At 36.8% G+C, this 16,862-nt stretch overlaps 1 protein-coding gene across 1 annotated transcript in view; it reads right to left on the bottom strand.

Moving 5' to 3' along the window:
- LOC129720988 (insulin-like growth factor-binding protein complex acid labile subunit) overlaps positions 1 to 16,262 on the bottom strand; it is a 50,696-nt gene extending 34,434 nt beyond the window's left edge. The window contains exon 1 of the mRNA XM_055672991.1: positions 15,220 to 16,262. Coding sequence (XP_055528966.1) covers positions 15,220 to 15,524 — 305 coding nt within the window. The 5' untranslated portion in view covers positions 15,525 to 16,262. The remainder of the gene's footprint in view (positions 1 to 15,219) is intronic.
- Positions 16,263 to 16,862: the final 600 nt, after the last annotated feature.

Below are 16,862 nucleotides of genomic sequence, written 5' to 3'. Positions count from 1 at the left end.
ATGTAAACAGAATAGAATCAGTGCAAAAAAAATTCCTGTTATATGCACTTCGTAATCTACGATGGACGTCATTTCCCCTACCATCATATGACGAACGCTGCAGACTTATTGACATCCAATCATTAAAAGCCCGTCGTGAATTCGCAATGATGTCATTTGTTAACGATATCGTATCTCAACGTGTCGATTCACCCGAAATATTATCAAAACTCAATCTTTATGTACCTTCTAGAAATTTACGAACTCGGACTTTGTTTTCCTTAAATCATCAACGAAACAATTATGCTAAATACGGGCCAATTAATCAAATGATGTTAGTGTATAACCAACACTGTGAAGCAATTGACTTTTCTATGTCGAGAACTAAATTAAAACAATATTTCAACTCAACGCGCAATTTAAATCGATAGAAAACATTCATTGTAATAATCCGTCAAGTGAAGAAATTATTATTCAATTATGTATAAACTCTTTTTTTTGCTCCCACTAGTATAAATAGCATATAGCATGTAAGTTAGTTTTTAAACATATGTAGTCTACTTTTGTTTGACGAAATAAATAAATAAATAAATAAACTGTGCATATGTTAAACGGGTATGCAAAGGAGTAAGTAAACTATGCGTCACTGGTACGCATGGAGAATTTTGTTTTGAAGCTTGTTTTAATTGGGAAATTGAATTTTGTTTACCTCGCCTTGCCTTAACAATTGCTAAACGGACTGGGCATTGATAAAAATTCGACACAGGACATGTGTCCTTTTTGTGAGAAGAGTCTTCACAAATCAGGCATTTTTGGTCCATGTTACAGAACTTTGGACCATGGCCATAACGTTAGCAAATACGGCATTGGGTGATATGCTTTTCACCTCCGCCAAACTTTCGGTATAATTCCCATTTTACACGCACGTTATATAAAGCATGTGCTTTTTCAAAAAATTTTAAGTTATTAACCTCACTGCGGTTAAAATGAATTAAATAGTTTACAAGGGAAATTCCAGTTCGCTGACTGCTTTCGCCTCGTGATTTTTGTTTCATTAGAATTACTTGGGTAGGGGCTATGCCAAGTAATTCTGTTAAAGTAAGTTTGATCTCATCAACGGTTTGATCGTTGGTTTGAGACCTTTCAAGACAACTTTGAACGGCTTGGCGTTCTTGGTGTCATATGTAAAAAATTTGTACATCTTGTCAGTTAAATACTGAATAAGACGATCACGACCCTTTATTGAGTCGGCTAATAAGCGGCATTCACCTCTACGGCCAATTTGATAGGTAACTTTAACGTCAGAAACAAACGTTGAAAGTTCCTTTTTGAATATATTCAATTCAGAAGAAATAGTTACCACAATAGGTGGAACTTTCTCCTTTTTTAAATATTTTACATTTTGTATAGTTTCATTACTCATAACTGTTAAATTCAAAAGTAGGTAGTCATGAGAAAGATTGATGGGAAATAATTTTCAGGTAGTCTTTAAAAGACACACTGACAAAACACAAACTTTGAAGCTATAGGCAGTCAAAGACCAGTCCACATGCAACCGAAAACACGTCTGATCTGTAGGACAGTTCAAGACGCACTGATTATTGCCAAATTCAATAACGTTATTACTCAGCAAGCAATTATCCATTATATCGCACCTCACCTGTCCATTTCACTACAACTCTATCATAGTCTCCGCTTTGTTACAGGCAAAGCACGAAGGTTTCCACGAAGGCATCTGTTTGCTCTGCTGTCGTAAGAATCATTACAATACTTCGTTGCAGTAGTATGACCAAATACTTTTCAAGCAATATCCAACCAACAACAATACAATCATTTACAAGAAATCATCTCGCGAACCTGACGGACAAAGTATGTTTGCGTATGCGAAGAATGTAAATTAAATTAAATATTTCTCGAGAATTAGCTGTGTCGAACTATGCATTTCTTTTACATGCAAATATGACGCCAGCGTCCGTACAACAGTTGCAATACTGCAGTCATAGGTATTTGCCGAAGCATACTGAACATAAACACATTTTTATATACTTAAATGCACAATATGATGGAAAAAGAACCAACTCATTGGAAAAGATGCAACAGACACAACATGGGATGCAGAATAATTAATTTGTAAAACTATGTGTAATTAAATTCAACCGACGAGGCGCGATGGAAGAAAAAGTGCATCTTTAAAAATCGCAGATTCAACTGGGTGGGAAGAATGTTGAAAGGAATTTATTATTATTTTATTAGTACGAAGATTAATGCGATTGCCATCAAGATGGGCCGGGAAATAAGTCATACTTCTTTTGCATCAGATTTGTGCGCCTGCTACTGGGCTTAGTTTTGGATTTGCCCTGTACGCTTGGAACACAGCATGCGCCAGCAGTCGGATGCTGCTCCCAATGTTGATTATGATGAAGATAAACGATGTTGTCTGTCCTGTATGTACATGGCCAGAAAGTGTGGACGAAAGAAAGGAAAACGGTAACATGCTTATGGGGATGGGAAACGGATTTAAGCGCCACTGACGTGTCGGGAGACAAGCGCCACTTCTGCGGTGCATTTGTCCGTTTGATATTTTTATTGGGTCCAATTTTTGTTGTTGTTCAATTGTTAATATCAAAAGTTATTGTTGTGCGCAAATTAATGCTGTGTCATAAATTATGCAAGTTCACAAAGTCGCGTCGTATGGTGGAAGCAACGCAGATCCTTCTGGTTCACCACAATTTTGAGGTCAACCGTGTAGTATCTACTACAACTGCACCCAATAATCACGTGAAATGCGATAACGTTGCATTTTTCTGAATCACACCAGTTCTCACGACGATTGTCGTCACTCGTCACGGTGTACTTAAAACCAATGCAGCAGAGACTGTAAACAGCATCGGCACCAGTGACGATTGCCGTTATCACCCATTCATGTTTTCCCAGCCGGTCGTGGACAATCCGTATATATGCTACGTTGCAATGCTGTGTTACTCGGTGCGACGTCAGTCTCCTCAGTTTGATTGCACGGAATCGTTTGATTATCATTTAAATGTTATGCTTGCGTGCAAGTTCCGTAATTAAATTTTATTTCGCAAAATAAAGCTATTTCGGGATAAGGTAGTCATTAGTCTTAATCTTCGGTGTAATTGTAGTTCAGCTCAGTGGATTTTCGTGTCTTTTGACCCATACAGCTGTAGTGAACCGTTCTGAGTGCAAGTTGCTCAGTCGGCGCAAAGATTGAAAGTTTTCGTTTAAATAGATTTTGAACCGAATGTGGGCAAGTTTTTGTTTTTTATTTATCTCAATCGAACAAAAAATTTAGTTGCTTATACTCTATTCCTTATAATAAAAATCAATGCAATCAACACATTGCAATGCTTCACGCTTCTTACGAGCCTATTAAGCATCTACAATTATCGCAATAACTAGTAACATAAATCACAGCTTGAATTAATAATCATTACTGTTATTGGCTGTAAAAAACTCCTGCGTTGAACTTGATAATACGAAACAATTGAAAGCTGAACTCAGTTCATCTGGTTGATTTTACGCTACATACTGCCTCAGTGCTGGTCGAGATAACGGAGCACTGTTTTCGAAAATTCTTTTTCATCTGTGCTGAAAATAATTGTTTCCAAACAGCTGTTTTGTTTGTTCGGATTTACAGCAGAGTAAGATTAAAAGTTGTTATAGTTGTTATACAGTAGAGTAAGATTAAAAGTTGTTATACTTGAAATATGCTATGGACTGTTTTTTTTTCAGGTACACCAAGCCTTAAGACTTTTTTGGTAGGTTAAAATAAAATCATCTATTACGTCACATCGATGATATTTTCAATATGACAAGATAATATATTTTCCTAGAACGCTTCTTGAAAGTTCCAAGATATGGAGCAGAAAAAATATTTAAAACAGGAAGCCACAGAAACAACACGCATTTTCAAATGAGGTTAAAAAATTACTCGTATGAAGTAACCTTCTGTTAAGAGGTTGCTGATTGTCACAATCTTTGTCTTTTTAAATCAAACACCGTATGAATGTTTCTGATAAGTCTGCCACATAATTTTCATAAATTATTATCTTCATGAAGATTTTAGTTTTCATTTTTTCCATGGATAGAGTTTATTGACCAATGAATATAAAATTAGAGAGCTGGCAATTAAGTGTTGTTAGAGAAGTTTAGTTTTAGCTATTTTCCTACGAATAAGGACAGTGCAATTGTCAAAGTATTGAGTTTGTTTTGATTGTGCCCAGTATGACTACTTCAATACAAGAGCATCAACATTCAATGATCATTTCCCGTATATTTGGTAATTATTCGCGTTCGGCGTACGGTCGTTGTATGAGTTTTGACTTGAACTCTACGAAATCAAGTTATTCACTAGTTCGAAAATAGGTAAATATTCGTCTTTATCAGGAGCACCAACTACATAACTGAAGAGTTTGATAGCACAGTGCAACAAAAATTTACTTTTTCTTCTGCCTTGGCTTCTACTTATAATTTTTTCATGTATTTTGACGCAAAAACAAATTTCCCCGAGTTTGAACACATTTCACCATAAGAGGCAACAGTGGCGCCATTTTGAATTTTCGAGAAATCAGAAATTTTCGATGTTTTTTGGACGCCATTTTGTTTTAAAGCCGAATATCAAAATTTTAAGAGTTTGTCCACATATTAGCATTTTCTTAGGCGTCTGATTAACGTAAAATGTCAGCAGCATGTCAATTTTGCCCCAATTCCCCTACAATACCAAAATAGTTTAATCTTGACGTTAGATCAACTTATTCGAAATCTGTTCAATGTAATATCAAGAATGTAAGAGACACTCCAATTTACAATAAGAATTTGTCTATACGTGATTCTCCCGCTTTTGTAGAGAGAGGGTCGCATTCAACTTTATCGAAGACGCGATGATTCTGTCTCATAGCTGAATCATCGAGTCTTCGATTTTTATGAGATTTTTATGTTTTGACCGGTCCTGGCCAAAAATGCAACCCCATCCCCGCAAAAGGGGGAGGATCATGTAAAGACAGAAAGTTATTGTATCTTTAACAACCGTTTACACACTTGATATTACATTGAACAGATTTCAAATAAGTTGATCTAACGTCAAGATAAACCTATTTTAGTATTGTATGGGGAATTGGGGCAAAATTGACATGTCGCTGACATTTTACGTGGATCAGACACCTACCAATTGATTTCTTAGACTTTTTCACTCAATATAAGATAGATATTAACTACCACTTTTAGATATTAGCGCATTACCATCCCAAGTAACACACGTTTGTATACAATAGTTGACGTTAGCTATTCCATGACATCAAAATCACCAGAAAAGCGCAAAACATGAAGGCTAGTAGAACAAGTACCGATAACTGCATGAAACAAGCCAACTTGATATAATAAAGTGGCAAAATACATCTCGAGTACTAATACGGCAATGCGCAAATCTGTTGCTTTGACAACTGTTAACCAGCGCATACGCAAATGTGTTGTGTCTGCGCAGTGCAACTAGATCGGCAATTTCTTTTTTCAGTGGCAGTTTTAATTGATTATAAAATGATGACAAAAAATAATATTCAACCATTCAAAAAGAGTTGTTTCTTTCGCTTGACTATTGAAATTGTTTTCGCATAGTTTCAACGTTATCTGAATATAAAATCTAACAAAACTAGAAAACGTTGTTAGATAATGCCTGTCTAACAGACAACAGAACAACAATCACTATCACTTGCGACAGAATGACAATCACTATCACTTGGTCTTTTCGTAATGTCTTACGAAAAGACCAAGTGATAGTGATTGTCTTTCTTGAACTCATGTTATTGAAAACATCTCCAAAACCAGAAAAAACGAGCTTGATTTCGAAATGCGGTTGTATTACTGATGAAAAACAACTTCAAACACAATATAATAACACAAGTTTTCAATTGCGCTTGTAGTACACTTATATGACTACTTTCGTTGTTACTTATTTTCTAACTTGTTTTGTGTGTTACTTGGGATTAATGCTCATAAATACACTAAGGTCGCTTTTTACGCGGGTTTTTTTTCGCGGCTTTTTTTACGCGGACTCCGGTTTTTTTTGCGCGGATTTCGCTTTCCCTTCACTCGGAATGCAGAATTGACGCTGGTTTTTTTACGCGGATTCCGGAATTTATGCGGTTTTTTCACGCGGATTCCGAAATTTACGCGGTTTTTTTACGTGGATTCTGGAATTTACGCGGTTTTTTTACGCGGATTCCGGAATTTACGCGGTTTTTTCAAGCGGCACATATCCCCCGCGTAAAAATCGACTTTAGTGTTCTCGCTATCATTTCGCTTTGTGAAATATACTAAAACCATACCAAAACCGTTTTCGTCGAATCACCGTTTTGAGCTCAGTTTCTATAATATTTAAGATCTGTTTTTTCAAAGATGGGTAAGAAAATTCTAATATGTGGACAAACTTCTAGAATTTTGATATTTGGCTTTAAAACAAAATGGCGCCTAAAAAACATCGAAAATTTCCGATTTCTTAAAAATTCAAAATGGCGTCAATGTTGCCCCTTAAGGTGAAATGTGTTCAAACTCGTGGGAATTTGTTTTTGTGTCAAAATACATGAGAAAATCATACACAGAAGCCAAGGCAAAATAAATTGTTGCACTGTGTAATTATAAATTTACGTAGTTCTTCACCAACCATGCGGTCGTGTGTTGGACACCACACTCCACTAGTTTGTATGACATTTGATAGCATTTATAGTTGTGCTGGTTATCCGAACTACACTCGATAGCTGCATCGCAAAAACAAAATCGCCATAAAAAATCACCAGCAATTGCACGCTAAGAATGATTTGCTACTCCCTATGCATTGTTTGGACAAATTTTTGTGCAATTTCAGCTGATTATGATCAATCGTGGGCGATCAAATACGTTATGTTATGCTCTTAATGAAAATCAATTTAACAAAAAGAAAAGTGAGTCGGCATTTTTCCTTGAAAAAATTCATCCCGATTCATCCAGACAGCATGATTTAAAAAATTTTAACTCTTAAACTGTGCATGAATCAAAGTTAATATTTTAACTTGTTGTAAAACATTCTCAGCAATTTGAAAAAAAAAGTTAGAGAAAATATACAAGAATTATCGAACCCCTGCAATGATGGAACATTCACCAGTTGTAGTATCGTTTTGTGTATCAGGGTTCGAAAAACTGTCAAATCTGCTTTTACCGTTGTTATAATTGTGTTTGAGGTTGAGATCAGAATTTATACAAACTAGAAGAAATGATCAGAAATAAACAATAAAATACGGTGGATTTTTTTTCTCGGTCCGTTGAAAGGTTAAAGTTCTATATTCTTAGTACAAATGTGAAGAAATGAAAAAAAAACTCGCTTATTTTTTGAAATATTCAACTTAGCAAAACTCTTATTTAAATTCATTATTTCCCTCATTTAAATCACTTCTTTCTGCTTATATTTATTCATTGGTTTTAAGGTTGTTATGAAGATTTATCTTCATATTTTCTGTTAATTTTACAAAAATATTTTGAGTAACTTTGCATTACTAGCTCAGTTATTCAACGAATTACGATTTGCTCTATCGGTTGGAAACGATCATTGCATTCGTTATTATTATAAAAGACGTCCATCACTGCTCGAAAGTCGAAACCGCACTGAGTAACATATTTTACGTGAAAGTGACCGAATAAAAAAAGGTGTCAAGCAGTCTTTCTTCCTTAACTTAACCGTTTGCGTTTGTCTTTGACATTCTCAGCTCATTGTACAAGTTGAATCTCAATGCAATAGAACTATATATGAGCAGAAAAGGTTACAACTGCAGCAAAGCGTGTTCAATCAGCAGGAAGGATCAAATTTAAATACTCCCACGTAGCAGCCAATTGCCAGGCAAGTGAGCTAACTTAGTTTCCTTCGGTCCCTGCTTAATGCTTTCACGGGGCACTAGACGGGTGAAAGTAGATTAACCTCGAGTGTTCATGGCCAGGATATGGTGAACGTTGAGAAATATTCTGCTAAAATTATCGATTACCCTGTTAACAATAGTTTAATCGGATGTGAATGTGCTTATAGTGGTACCTATACCTATCTTGCTATCTTGTTAGTCTTGAATTATCTGTTCCGAATTGTAACGTATGCTATCGACTGAGAAATTGTATCCGTTCCGTAATAATTATCATATACCTATATATATATATATATATATATATATATATATATATATATATATATATATATATATATATATATATATATATATATATATATATATATATATATATATATATATATATATATATATATATATATATATATATATATATATATATATATTTCAACAGACAACTATTTTGTTAGTGTTAGTTAATGTTCTCATTCGCAGGTACAAATGATGTTAGAATTAAGTGGGTATTTTTATTTCTCATTTATAGTTGTATACCAACAGCGCTATTGGTAGGATTCAATTTTGTGACATGAAATGAAAACGGTTTTTTTTCGTTTTCGTCAAAGAAGTCATTCGAGCTACTTAACGCGACTGACCAATTCTAGTATACCAGTAGTCGAGTCGAATGAATGTTAGTTGTGTAGCTCAACTGAGTCGACTGCTTGAAGGCTCGTGACTCACCTGTCACCAGCCATGTTTCAGCCGATTTTCCTAATACGATATTTCGCTAGATTCGACAGTGGGGTAAAAGTATCGTTTGCATTAATAAAAAATGGACAAAAATTGCCGATTTTTCTTGGGTTTACCTTCACGCGCACTGACGAAATTACCCGTGCAGCATCAATGATAATAGCCCATGAGTCAGTAGAAAAAAATTGACAGCTTTATCAGTCGAACTTCAACCGATCTGGCGACAACAGTAAAGCTACTAGGTTCAGAAGTGTGCGCGTTCAAAGAACGGTACTCCGCCGCGTCGGAAACGGACATCGTGCGGCACTTTGTGAACGCCTGATACGCCCGTTCCGGCATCTATTACATCTTGGCACTATTGAACAACATCAATCATCGAAAGAAAGCCCGGTTTGGGATGGCCGACGATCCAGAGCGACAAGAAGCTCCAAAGGAGGCTGAAGAGGGAGACCGAGAGAAAAGTTGCTACATCGCTGCGTGCGCTTGATCTGGGAGGTCAGTGAAAACGGGCAAACAGTGAAAAAGTAGCTGACGAACATGTACGTAATCTCAGAAAGCGGCAGTCCCGTCCACTGGTCTCAAAGCTGCAGGTAATGATGCAGCCGCAATGGCTGAATGACGATTTTCCCGGCGAATCGCGACGTGGTGGTGGTGATGGAATACGAGACCTAACTCACCCTGGATGGCAACGACTGGCAGGGCAATTCGTATTTTACTACCTCCACGTAGGAAGTGAAGTTCATTTCACACACCAATTCACACCAACCATTCATGAGTAAATATTCTGCTGTGGCTGACAATCAGTGAGATAGGGGATGTCAAAACCGCTCTTCTTTCGTTCCGGACTGACCTTGAACGGGGAAATTTATAGCACTATGTGCCTGTTGGAAGTTGCTTTGTTCCAGGCATGCCAATGGTACAGCTTTTTTTCTGTCTGCTAAGGGATTTCTTCCCTGTTGCTGTTTTTTCGTGATATTAGATTGGCAACAGAGCATCACAAAAGGAAACGAAAAATATACTCCGTGTTTCGATTCGGCATTATTTGGAGGATGTCTTCGGGATTGCGAATGTAGAAAAAAGAAGCTGTTTTTTTTACAGACGTTCGTGTACGCACTACACAAACAGCGCGTTCCGGTAACAGCCCGCATCCACAGTAAACATTTTCCTTCTCTTTTTTTCATTTGCCTTTGATGGATGTCGTGTGAGGGCTGTTAAAAAAAGGCTGTGGGAAGAAGAAGGACTGCTCGGCACGTTATTGTCGCAATATATTTTATCTGTCGGGTGTCTTAATTTTGCCAATATTAACACTGTCATAGAGGGACGCTCCCGGATGTAATCAAAAAAGTGTCATCACTCAGTACATTTTTTTACTTTAATTGGTCGAGGAACCCGACGAAATAAAACAGCCGATTAACAATAGTTGTACATTTGATTGTTTTCACCCAATCACACTAGATGAACTTAGAAAAAATTGTTTTCTCTAGGTAAAACGACTGGAGTAGATAATGTAAATGGTAGAGTTATTCAGGATTGCTTCAATGTCATTGGTCACACTTTGCTGGACCTCATTAATGAATCGTTGTAAACTGGGCACCTGCCTTTGGTGTGGAAAGAATCGTTGGTTGTTTGATTCAAAAGGTTGCTGGAACGATTAAAGCCGAAGAGTTTCGTCCCATCAACATATTACACACATTAGAAAATATATTAGAACTAGTTGTTAAAGGCCAGCTTCTAGACTATTTAAATAGCAACTCGTTGCTAATTTCGGAACAATCAGGATACCGGGAAGGCCACTCGTGTGAAACCGCAATAAACTTAGTACTAGCAAAATGAAAAGATAACTCAGAAAATGAAGACACAATATTTGCTGTTTCTTTGGATCTGAAACGCGCTTTTGAGACAATTTTTAGGCCCTCATTGTTGAACACAATCAAGCGCTTTGAAGTTTCGAGTACTGCATTCAGATGGTTGGAAAGCTATTTGTCTGATAGAACTCAACGGACTGTTTTTAATGATTCTGTTTCTAGTTCTGTGGAGAATGATCTTGGAGTTCCACAGGGAAGTGTATTAGGGCCCCTTTTGTTTATTATGTATTTTATTTATTTATTTTTTCTGGAATATATATATATATAGGATGTAGGCCCGTTATCCGTTATGTATATGAATGACATGCGACGAGTTTTACGTTTTTGTGATATTAATCTTTTTGCCGATGACACCGTGTTATTCATTGCAGCTAATAACGTAGCAGAAGCCATTTCACACTTGAACGAAGATTTACGTTTTCTAAGCAGATGGTTGGAGTATAGCAAGCAAGGAAGCAAAGCCTTGGTGCTACATTCCGATTCGGAACTTGACCTTCTGTTTACTATACACAGACTTCGCAGCCAACCGTTAAGTGTACAGGACAATTGCGGGGCTAGCGCTACGATCCTACTGACACTAACAGTCTCTCCCGAGTCGAGACTCGAACTTACGACGACTGGCTTGTTAGGCCAGCATCGTACCTCGAGACCAGCTGAGGAGTTGATGGTTGGAGTATAAGCAATTGAAATTGAATATTGATAAATTCATGATATTCTCGCGCACCGTTATAAATGACGATGACTCTGTTATTATAGATGATGAGGCAATTGGTCACGTTCGGGAGATTAAATATCTTGGCGTGATTATTGATGATAACCTACAGTTCAACGCTTACATTGACAATGCTATCAAGGAAATTGCCGAAAAACAAATTAACGATTAGTAGTAAAATACAGCTATACAAGTCAATCATCTCTATACATTTGAATTTAAGCCCTACTTTTTCGTACTTGGCCAATAGCACACAACTATTGAGGTTACAGCGTTTGCAGAATAGAATAATGCGTTTGATTTTAAATTGTGATAGATTAACTTCCTCTGTTTCAATGTTGGGCGCTGCAATGGCTATCGGTGAAGCAACGAATTGTTTATTTGTCTATGGTGTTCAATTTTAGAATAATTTTGGTTTGCTGCCTCAATATTTGAGTGATCGAATTGAAAGAGGAAGAGATTTTCATAGATATAACACTAGAAACGCGGATGAAGTAAGAACACCTTTCTTTCTAACAAAGGCTTCACAAAATTCATTGTTTATAAAGGTATAATTTTTTTCAATTCGATACCAAGACATGTTAAACGTGCACCGACACTTGCGGAGTTCAAGAGACAATGTATTTCACACGTAAAAGTTTCGATTGTATTGAACGACACTACATTTTTCAAAATGATATAGAGTTTACCTGATGAAGTTTGAACAAACGGATTTTAAATGACGAAGTTTTAACAAACGGATTTATTTTAGATGAACAATTTGTTTTGGTTTCTATTCATATATTGATTGTTTGATTAAAGCTTGTAAATGACGAAGTTTTATACGAACGGATCTGATTGTGTTGTGAAATTTTATTTATATGTTTATATGAAATTTGACTTTTGTAGATTTATATGATGATGATGGGTTTTTTTCTTTTATGTTGTTGTGGCTTTAAAAAAATAATAGAAAAAGACTACAAAAGCTTGAGCCTCGCGCGCGGAATTGGACACTGCAGTTTTTAATAAAATGTAGCAAGATCTATTCCAGAATTCAAACACCAGCGTTGATTCAACGGACTTAAGGAAAGTTTTACAGAAGAAATTACATTATCTTGGTTAACGTAAAATTGTTAGCGGATCTAAAGTGATTGTTTGACGACATGAAAATCCTGAAACCTATTCTTCTGCAAATATTTGCAACAAAAAACGATCGCAAAGTTATGAACTAATATATACTTTGTTTTTTTTTTTTCAATTCGTTTTACATGCGTATTGCTAATTAAATTGTAAACGATTATTTATTTGTTACCTTTAATGAATAAAATTTATTTTAAATCCCTTTTTGCTATTTTTTTCCCGGTTCCCCGGGAATGCCCGGGAAATGATTTTTTTCATTCCCGTTTCCCGGAAAATTAATTCCCGGGAATATTGCAAACCCTGGTTCTGATGTGTATTCTCGATCAACATTTAGTTTCACTGCAGCTAATGTGTGTAAATCGGTTGAGTAGAAAAATATTACTTACAGAGCAAAAGACACAATTATGGGTCACTTTTGGCATTCAAAATCATTTGGTCATCGTCAAAATACATCACAAAAGTCTTTTGTATTGTTGTAAAAGTTTTTTTTTCCTGTATGGACTTCCTCACTGCGACCAGAATCGTTGATCTATTGTGAGATATACCCGGGTGTGTGCTATTATTTTATCGGTGCTTGTGTGTTAAGTGATTCTACCCTACCTGCTACCAAATATCACCAAATATAATTCCCCAAATATTATTGATAAGAGGGACTTATTTGAGGGAGCCTGATAATAAGCCCATGCTTAACTTAAGTCCTTTTTGACATCGAATGGCCTGATTCTGCTAAGATTCGAGCCCACGACCATCCGCTTGACAAAGCTGGCTCTGTAATCTTGCGGCTACGCAGCTCCCCCTTGTAAAAGCTTGGTGATAAGCTATTTTATGCAGTCTTGATGCATTATTATGCAAAAGTAATAAAAATAGCCAAAATATGGATTGACCCACATTTGTGCACTGCACAATGTAACATTATTACAATTATGGGGTTTAATGCACCGAGTAGGATTATTATTTTTTGGGCCATTTGCAAATTTAAAGTATTTCAATCGTATAATGAAGGTTACAGCTGAGTTAAAAAAAAATACCATGGCTAATGAAAATTGTTCAGTTTCGTGAGAATAGACGTATTTTCGTGACCCATAATTGTAGCTAACCGGTAATTGTGGATGGACTGTACCGTACTGCATCAAATTTTGAACACTCAAGCATCATATGTAACTCCTTGCACTAAAAAAATCAACGAAAAATATTCAAATTCCGAACACTTCAACGTAATCGCTATGAGATAGATAGCCAAACCATCTAAATACTATCTGTCACTTTTTTCAACGCCTGCTGATTCCCTGGAAGTGGACCTACAGTAAAGGCCTATGCATCACTGGGTATAAGACATTCCAAGGAAGAAAAAGGTATATAATCATATTTTTTATTACATTAGCTATAATAATTCGATTTTTATTCTCATGTGTTCGAAATTTGAGACTATTCGTTTTTTTTTTATCAAAATGGTACGTTAAAGATAAACCTTTTTCATCATTTTGTGATCCGAAAAGTATTATTCATATATCTGATTTTACCATTAAAGTAGTTGCACAAGATTTTCAAGTGAAAGCACAGGCTGTGATTATTCTACTGCATAAAAATAGCCTACGTCGTTATGAAACTGTCAATAATATCAACAAATTCTAAAGAGCGGTTGGTTCGTTACTTGGCAAAATTTCTTACTTGCTTCCACGTCATACTTAGGATGAGTTTCTTATAACAAACAATAAACTAGAAATATTACCAACAAAAACAGGTAGGAATGGTATATTGCTTGAAGAAAACAAAGCAAACTAGAATTGTGGAGGCGATTGGTGCATCAGCACTGCAAAGGGGAAATCCTCTTCAAAATTACTTTTACGCCCGTAGCTACTCGACGAACCGCAAACTTTTTAAACTCGAGTTTCCCTTCACGACTTGTTTATCTCTGTGTTGTAACGATGTCGGGGCTCCGGTATTTTTGCGGTGCCTCATCCTTTATCAACGGTTTGCGGCTGAATAAACATTCCTTTTACGATTTGTTTACTTACTGGGTACGAAAACAATCATGTAGAACCGACTCGCACATACAGCAGTTTCAACAGTGATCATTCGTCGTTTGTTTGAGTACGAAGCGGCTTTACAGGAGATACCGAGACTTTCGCCTCTCAGCTTCTCGTAGCGCCATGCGCTTATATTTGACGGTGTGCTGTTTATGCATGGCTGCTTACGCGCTGATAAGCTGCGGATCAGCAATTAATTAAATTTTGACGTTATTTATAAATTACATGCTGCAAAGTGTGCGCTAGCGAGTGGCGCTCGAGAAGTTTGGTATCCCCGCCTGTACAATGATTGATCCTGTGCGTGTTGCAGTTTGAGTAGGTACGTGCTGATTGCGTCGGTGATTATTTGCGAAGAATTGTAATTCTTTTACACGCCTGTAGGTTACAAAATATTTTGTGTTTTAACTTTTTATTATTCATCATGAGCATATATTTTTTTAAATTTTTCCACATTAAATATTCTATGTTTGTTAAAAACGGTTAGACGAAATGGAGTTGAAAATCCTAACCTAGTTATCATAGCTCCGAAGAAATGCAATGAGAAAAAAATAAAACAGTAAATTCTACCTGGTTTTTGAAATTCGAAGGCAAACAGTATAAACAAAGTGTGGGAATTTTACTAGGGATTTCCAGCAATGCCAACGGTTCAGGCGTACTGTGATAATATAGAGGTAGTCTGAGAGTTTTTTTCACAAGAATTATTCCGAAAGTGGGATTTTTTCATAGAAATGATATAAATATAGATTGAACTTTTTCACCCGGTGTAAATTAATACAGATTGAAATTTTATGTAATTAAAAAATTAACTGGTTCCTAGTCAAAACTTAAACATTGGGCCAAATTGTGTCTCCTTGTATAGTAATTCCATCAAGAGCATCTCTTTCACTCACCTCAAGTTATCATAGTTCATCTTTAGCGTCTTGATGCTCATATTCATCTCGTAGAACGTTCGAGTGGCTAGATCCAGCAGTTGTGAGTGCGAAATTGTCAACCAAATATTGTAATCCGGGGTGAATCGATCCTGCAGGGCATCCACCACCTGATGGAAAGAGTCCATCTGTTCGCACTTGACCTCGATCGTGTTAGCAAACAAGCCATGGGGCGAACACGTACAGGGGGAGATTTCCCGTCGGACGGCGCAGTTCAGTGATGCACTGGCCGTCATGCCAATGATCGTATACAGTAACGTTGCCATTTCGTTTCCTTTATAGACGATTCGGGGGCACTGTTTTCTATGCAACAGAATAAACTTTACTCACACTTCCAGCAAGAATTCACTGATAAGAATTCTCTGTTTCTTTATGTCCTGAAAGAATGGATTCAACGCTGTTCTCTTGGTTCACTGATTTGAAATGCTAGACTCCTCTTTCGGGGGTCCTCCTACGAATTCAGCACGTTTGTAACTGGGTGAGGGGCTAACCCCTAGCCAGTTGAGTCAGTATTCCAATAATAAAACAATGTAGGTAGTCTGAAGTGTGACGTTTTTCGCCGGTTACCTCGGAGAATCGTTCAGCTGGCGCCAAAACAAACACATGCTCTCTTGAACGCAGCGTATCAGGAGGTCACTGATAAGCACCGAGCAATAACTTATAGGCACCTCTCCGTTCTTAAGCAGAAGGACCGCAATTCAACAAGATACTATGAGGCTTAACATTCTCCCAAACATTCACAAAACTTTCTAGGGTAAAACTTCTTTTCCACTGTCACAGTGCACTTTATCTTTCACATACTACCAGTGTAACACAAGCAGCGTGATATGTAAAATCAATAACTATTGAAGTAATAAAATCACATTAATTGCTGGAACTACCCTTTAGCTAGCAGAAGCAGTAGAACTGACTTGTATAACTGTCCACTGATCACTGACACCGTTGGGACTGGATTTTGTTTTCCAGTGAGATCTGCATCGCAGCGCGGTCAAAAATGTACTGAGAGCAGAACATTTGAATATGTTGCTTTTAAAAACATTGCTTCCCTAGTAGAGAAACATGCTGCTGCTGCTGCATTCTCCTCTAGTTCCCTTTGCGTCTGCATTGAAACGAGAGAGAGAGAGAGAGAGAGAGAGAGAGAGAGAGAGAGAGAGTCAGCGATGATTATCCAGGTTATTCTTTTTCTTGTGGAAGGGGTGAAGAAGTAAAATATTCGTAACAGCGCGATGAAATCTAGCAGGATCTTATGAGAGGAAAGCAAAGTAAATGGAGTAGATAGAGAGACAGAAGCTTAGGATCTAGAGTGGTTTTCCAGAGGTTTATTATTTTCCATTTTACGATGCTACCAGGCAGACTTGAGGTGATAGCCGTGTGATGTATTAGAGCGAGTAGTGGTATACTCTTTTAACAACTGATTGGTTGGTTAGTCGTGGAGTTTCGCGATCGTTGCTGGATTCAAAGGATATTAAGTTAGTAAATTAATTTCACTATGGATTGACAAAGCAAAAGATAGCATTGAGGATAGAACGCAATGCAAACATAAAATTGATTATTTTATGAGACAAATGAGATAAATAAAAATTGAAAAAGGGAAACCTGAAGCT

The sequence above is a fragment of the Wyeomyia smithii genome, chromosome 2 (genome assembly GCF_029784165.1).
Source record: "Wyeomyia smithii strain HCP4-BCI-WySm-NY-G18 chromosome 2, ASM2978416v1, whole genome shotgun sequence".
Classification (NCBI taxonomy): Eukaryota; Metazoa; Arthropoda; class Insecta; order Diptera; family Culicidae; genus Wyeomyia; species Wyeomyia smithii.
This window is presented reverse-complemented; position numbering and strand designations above follow the sequence as displayed.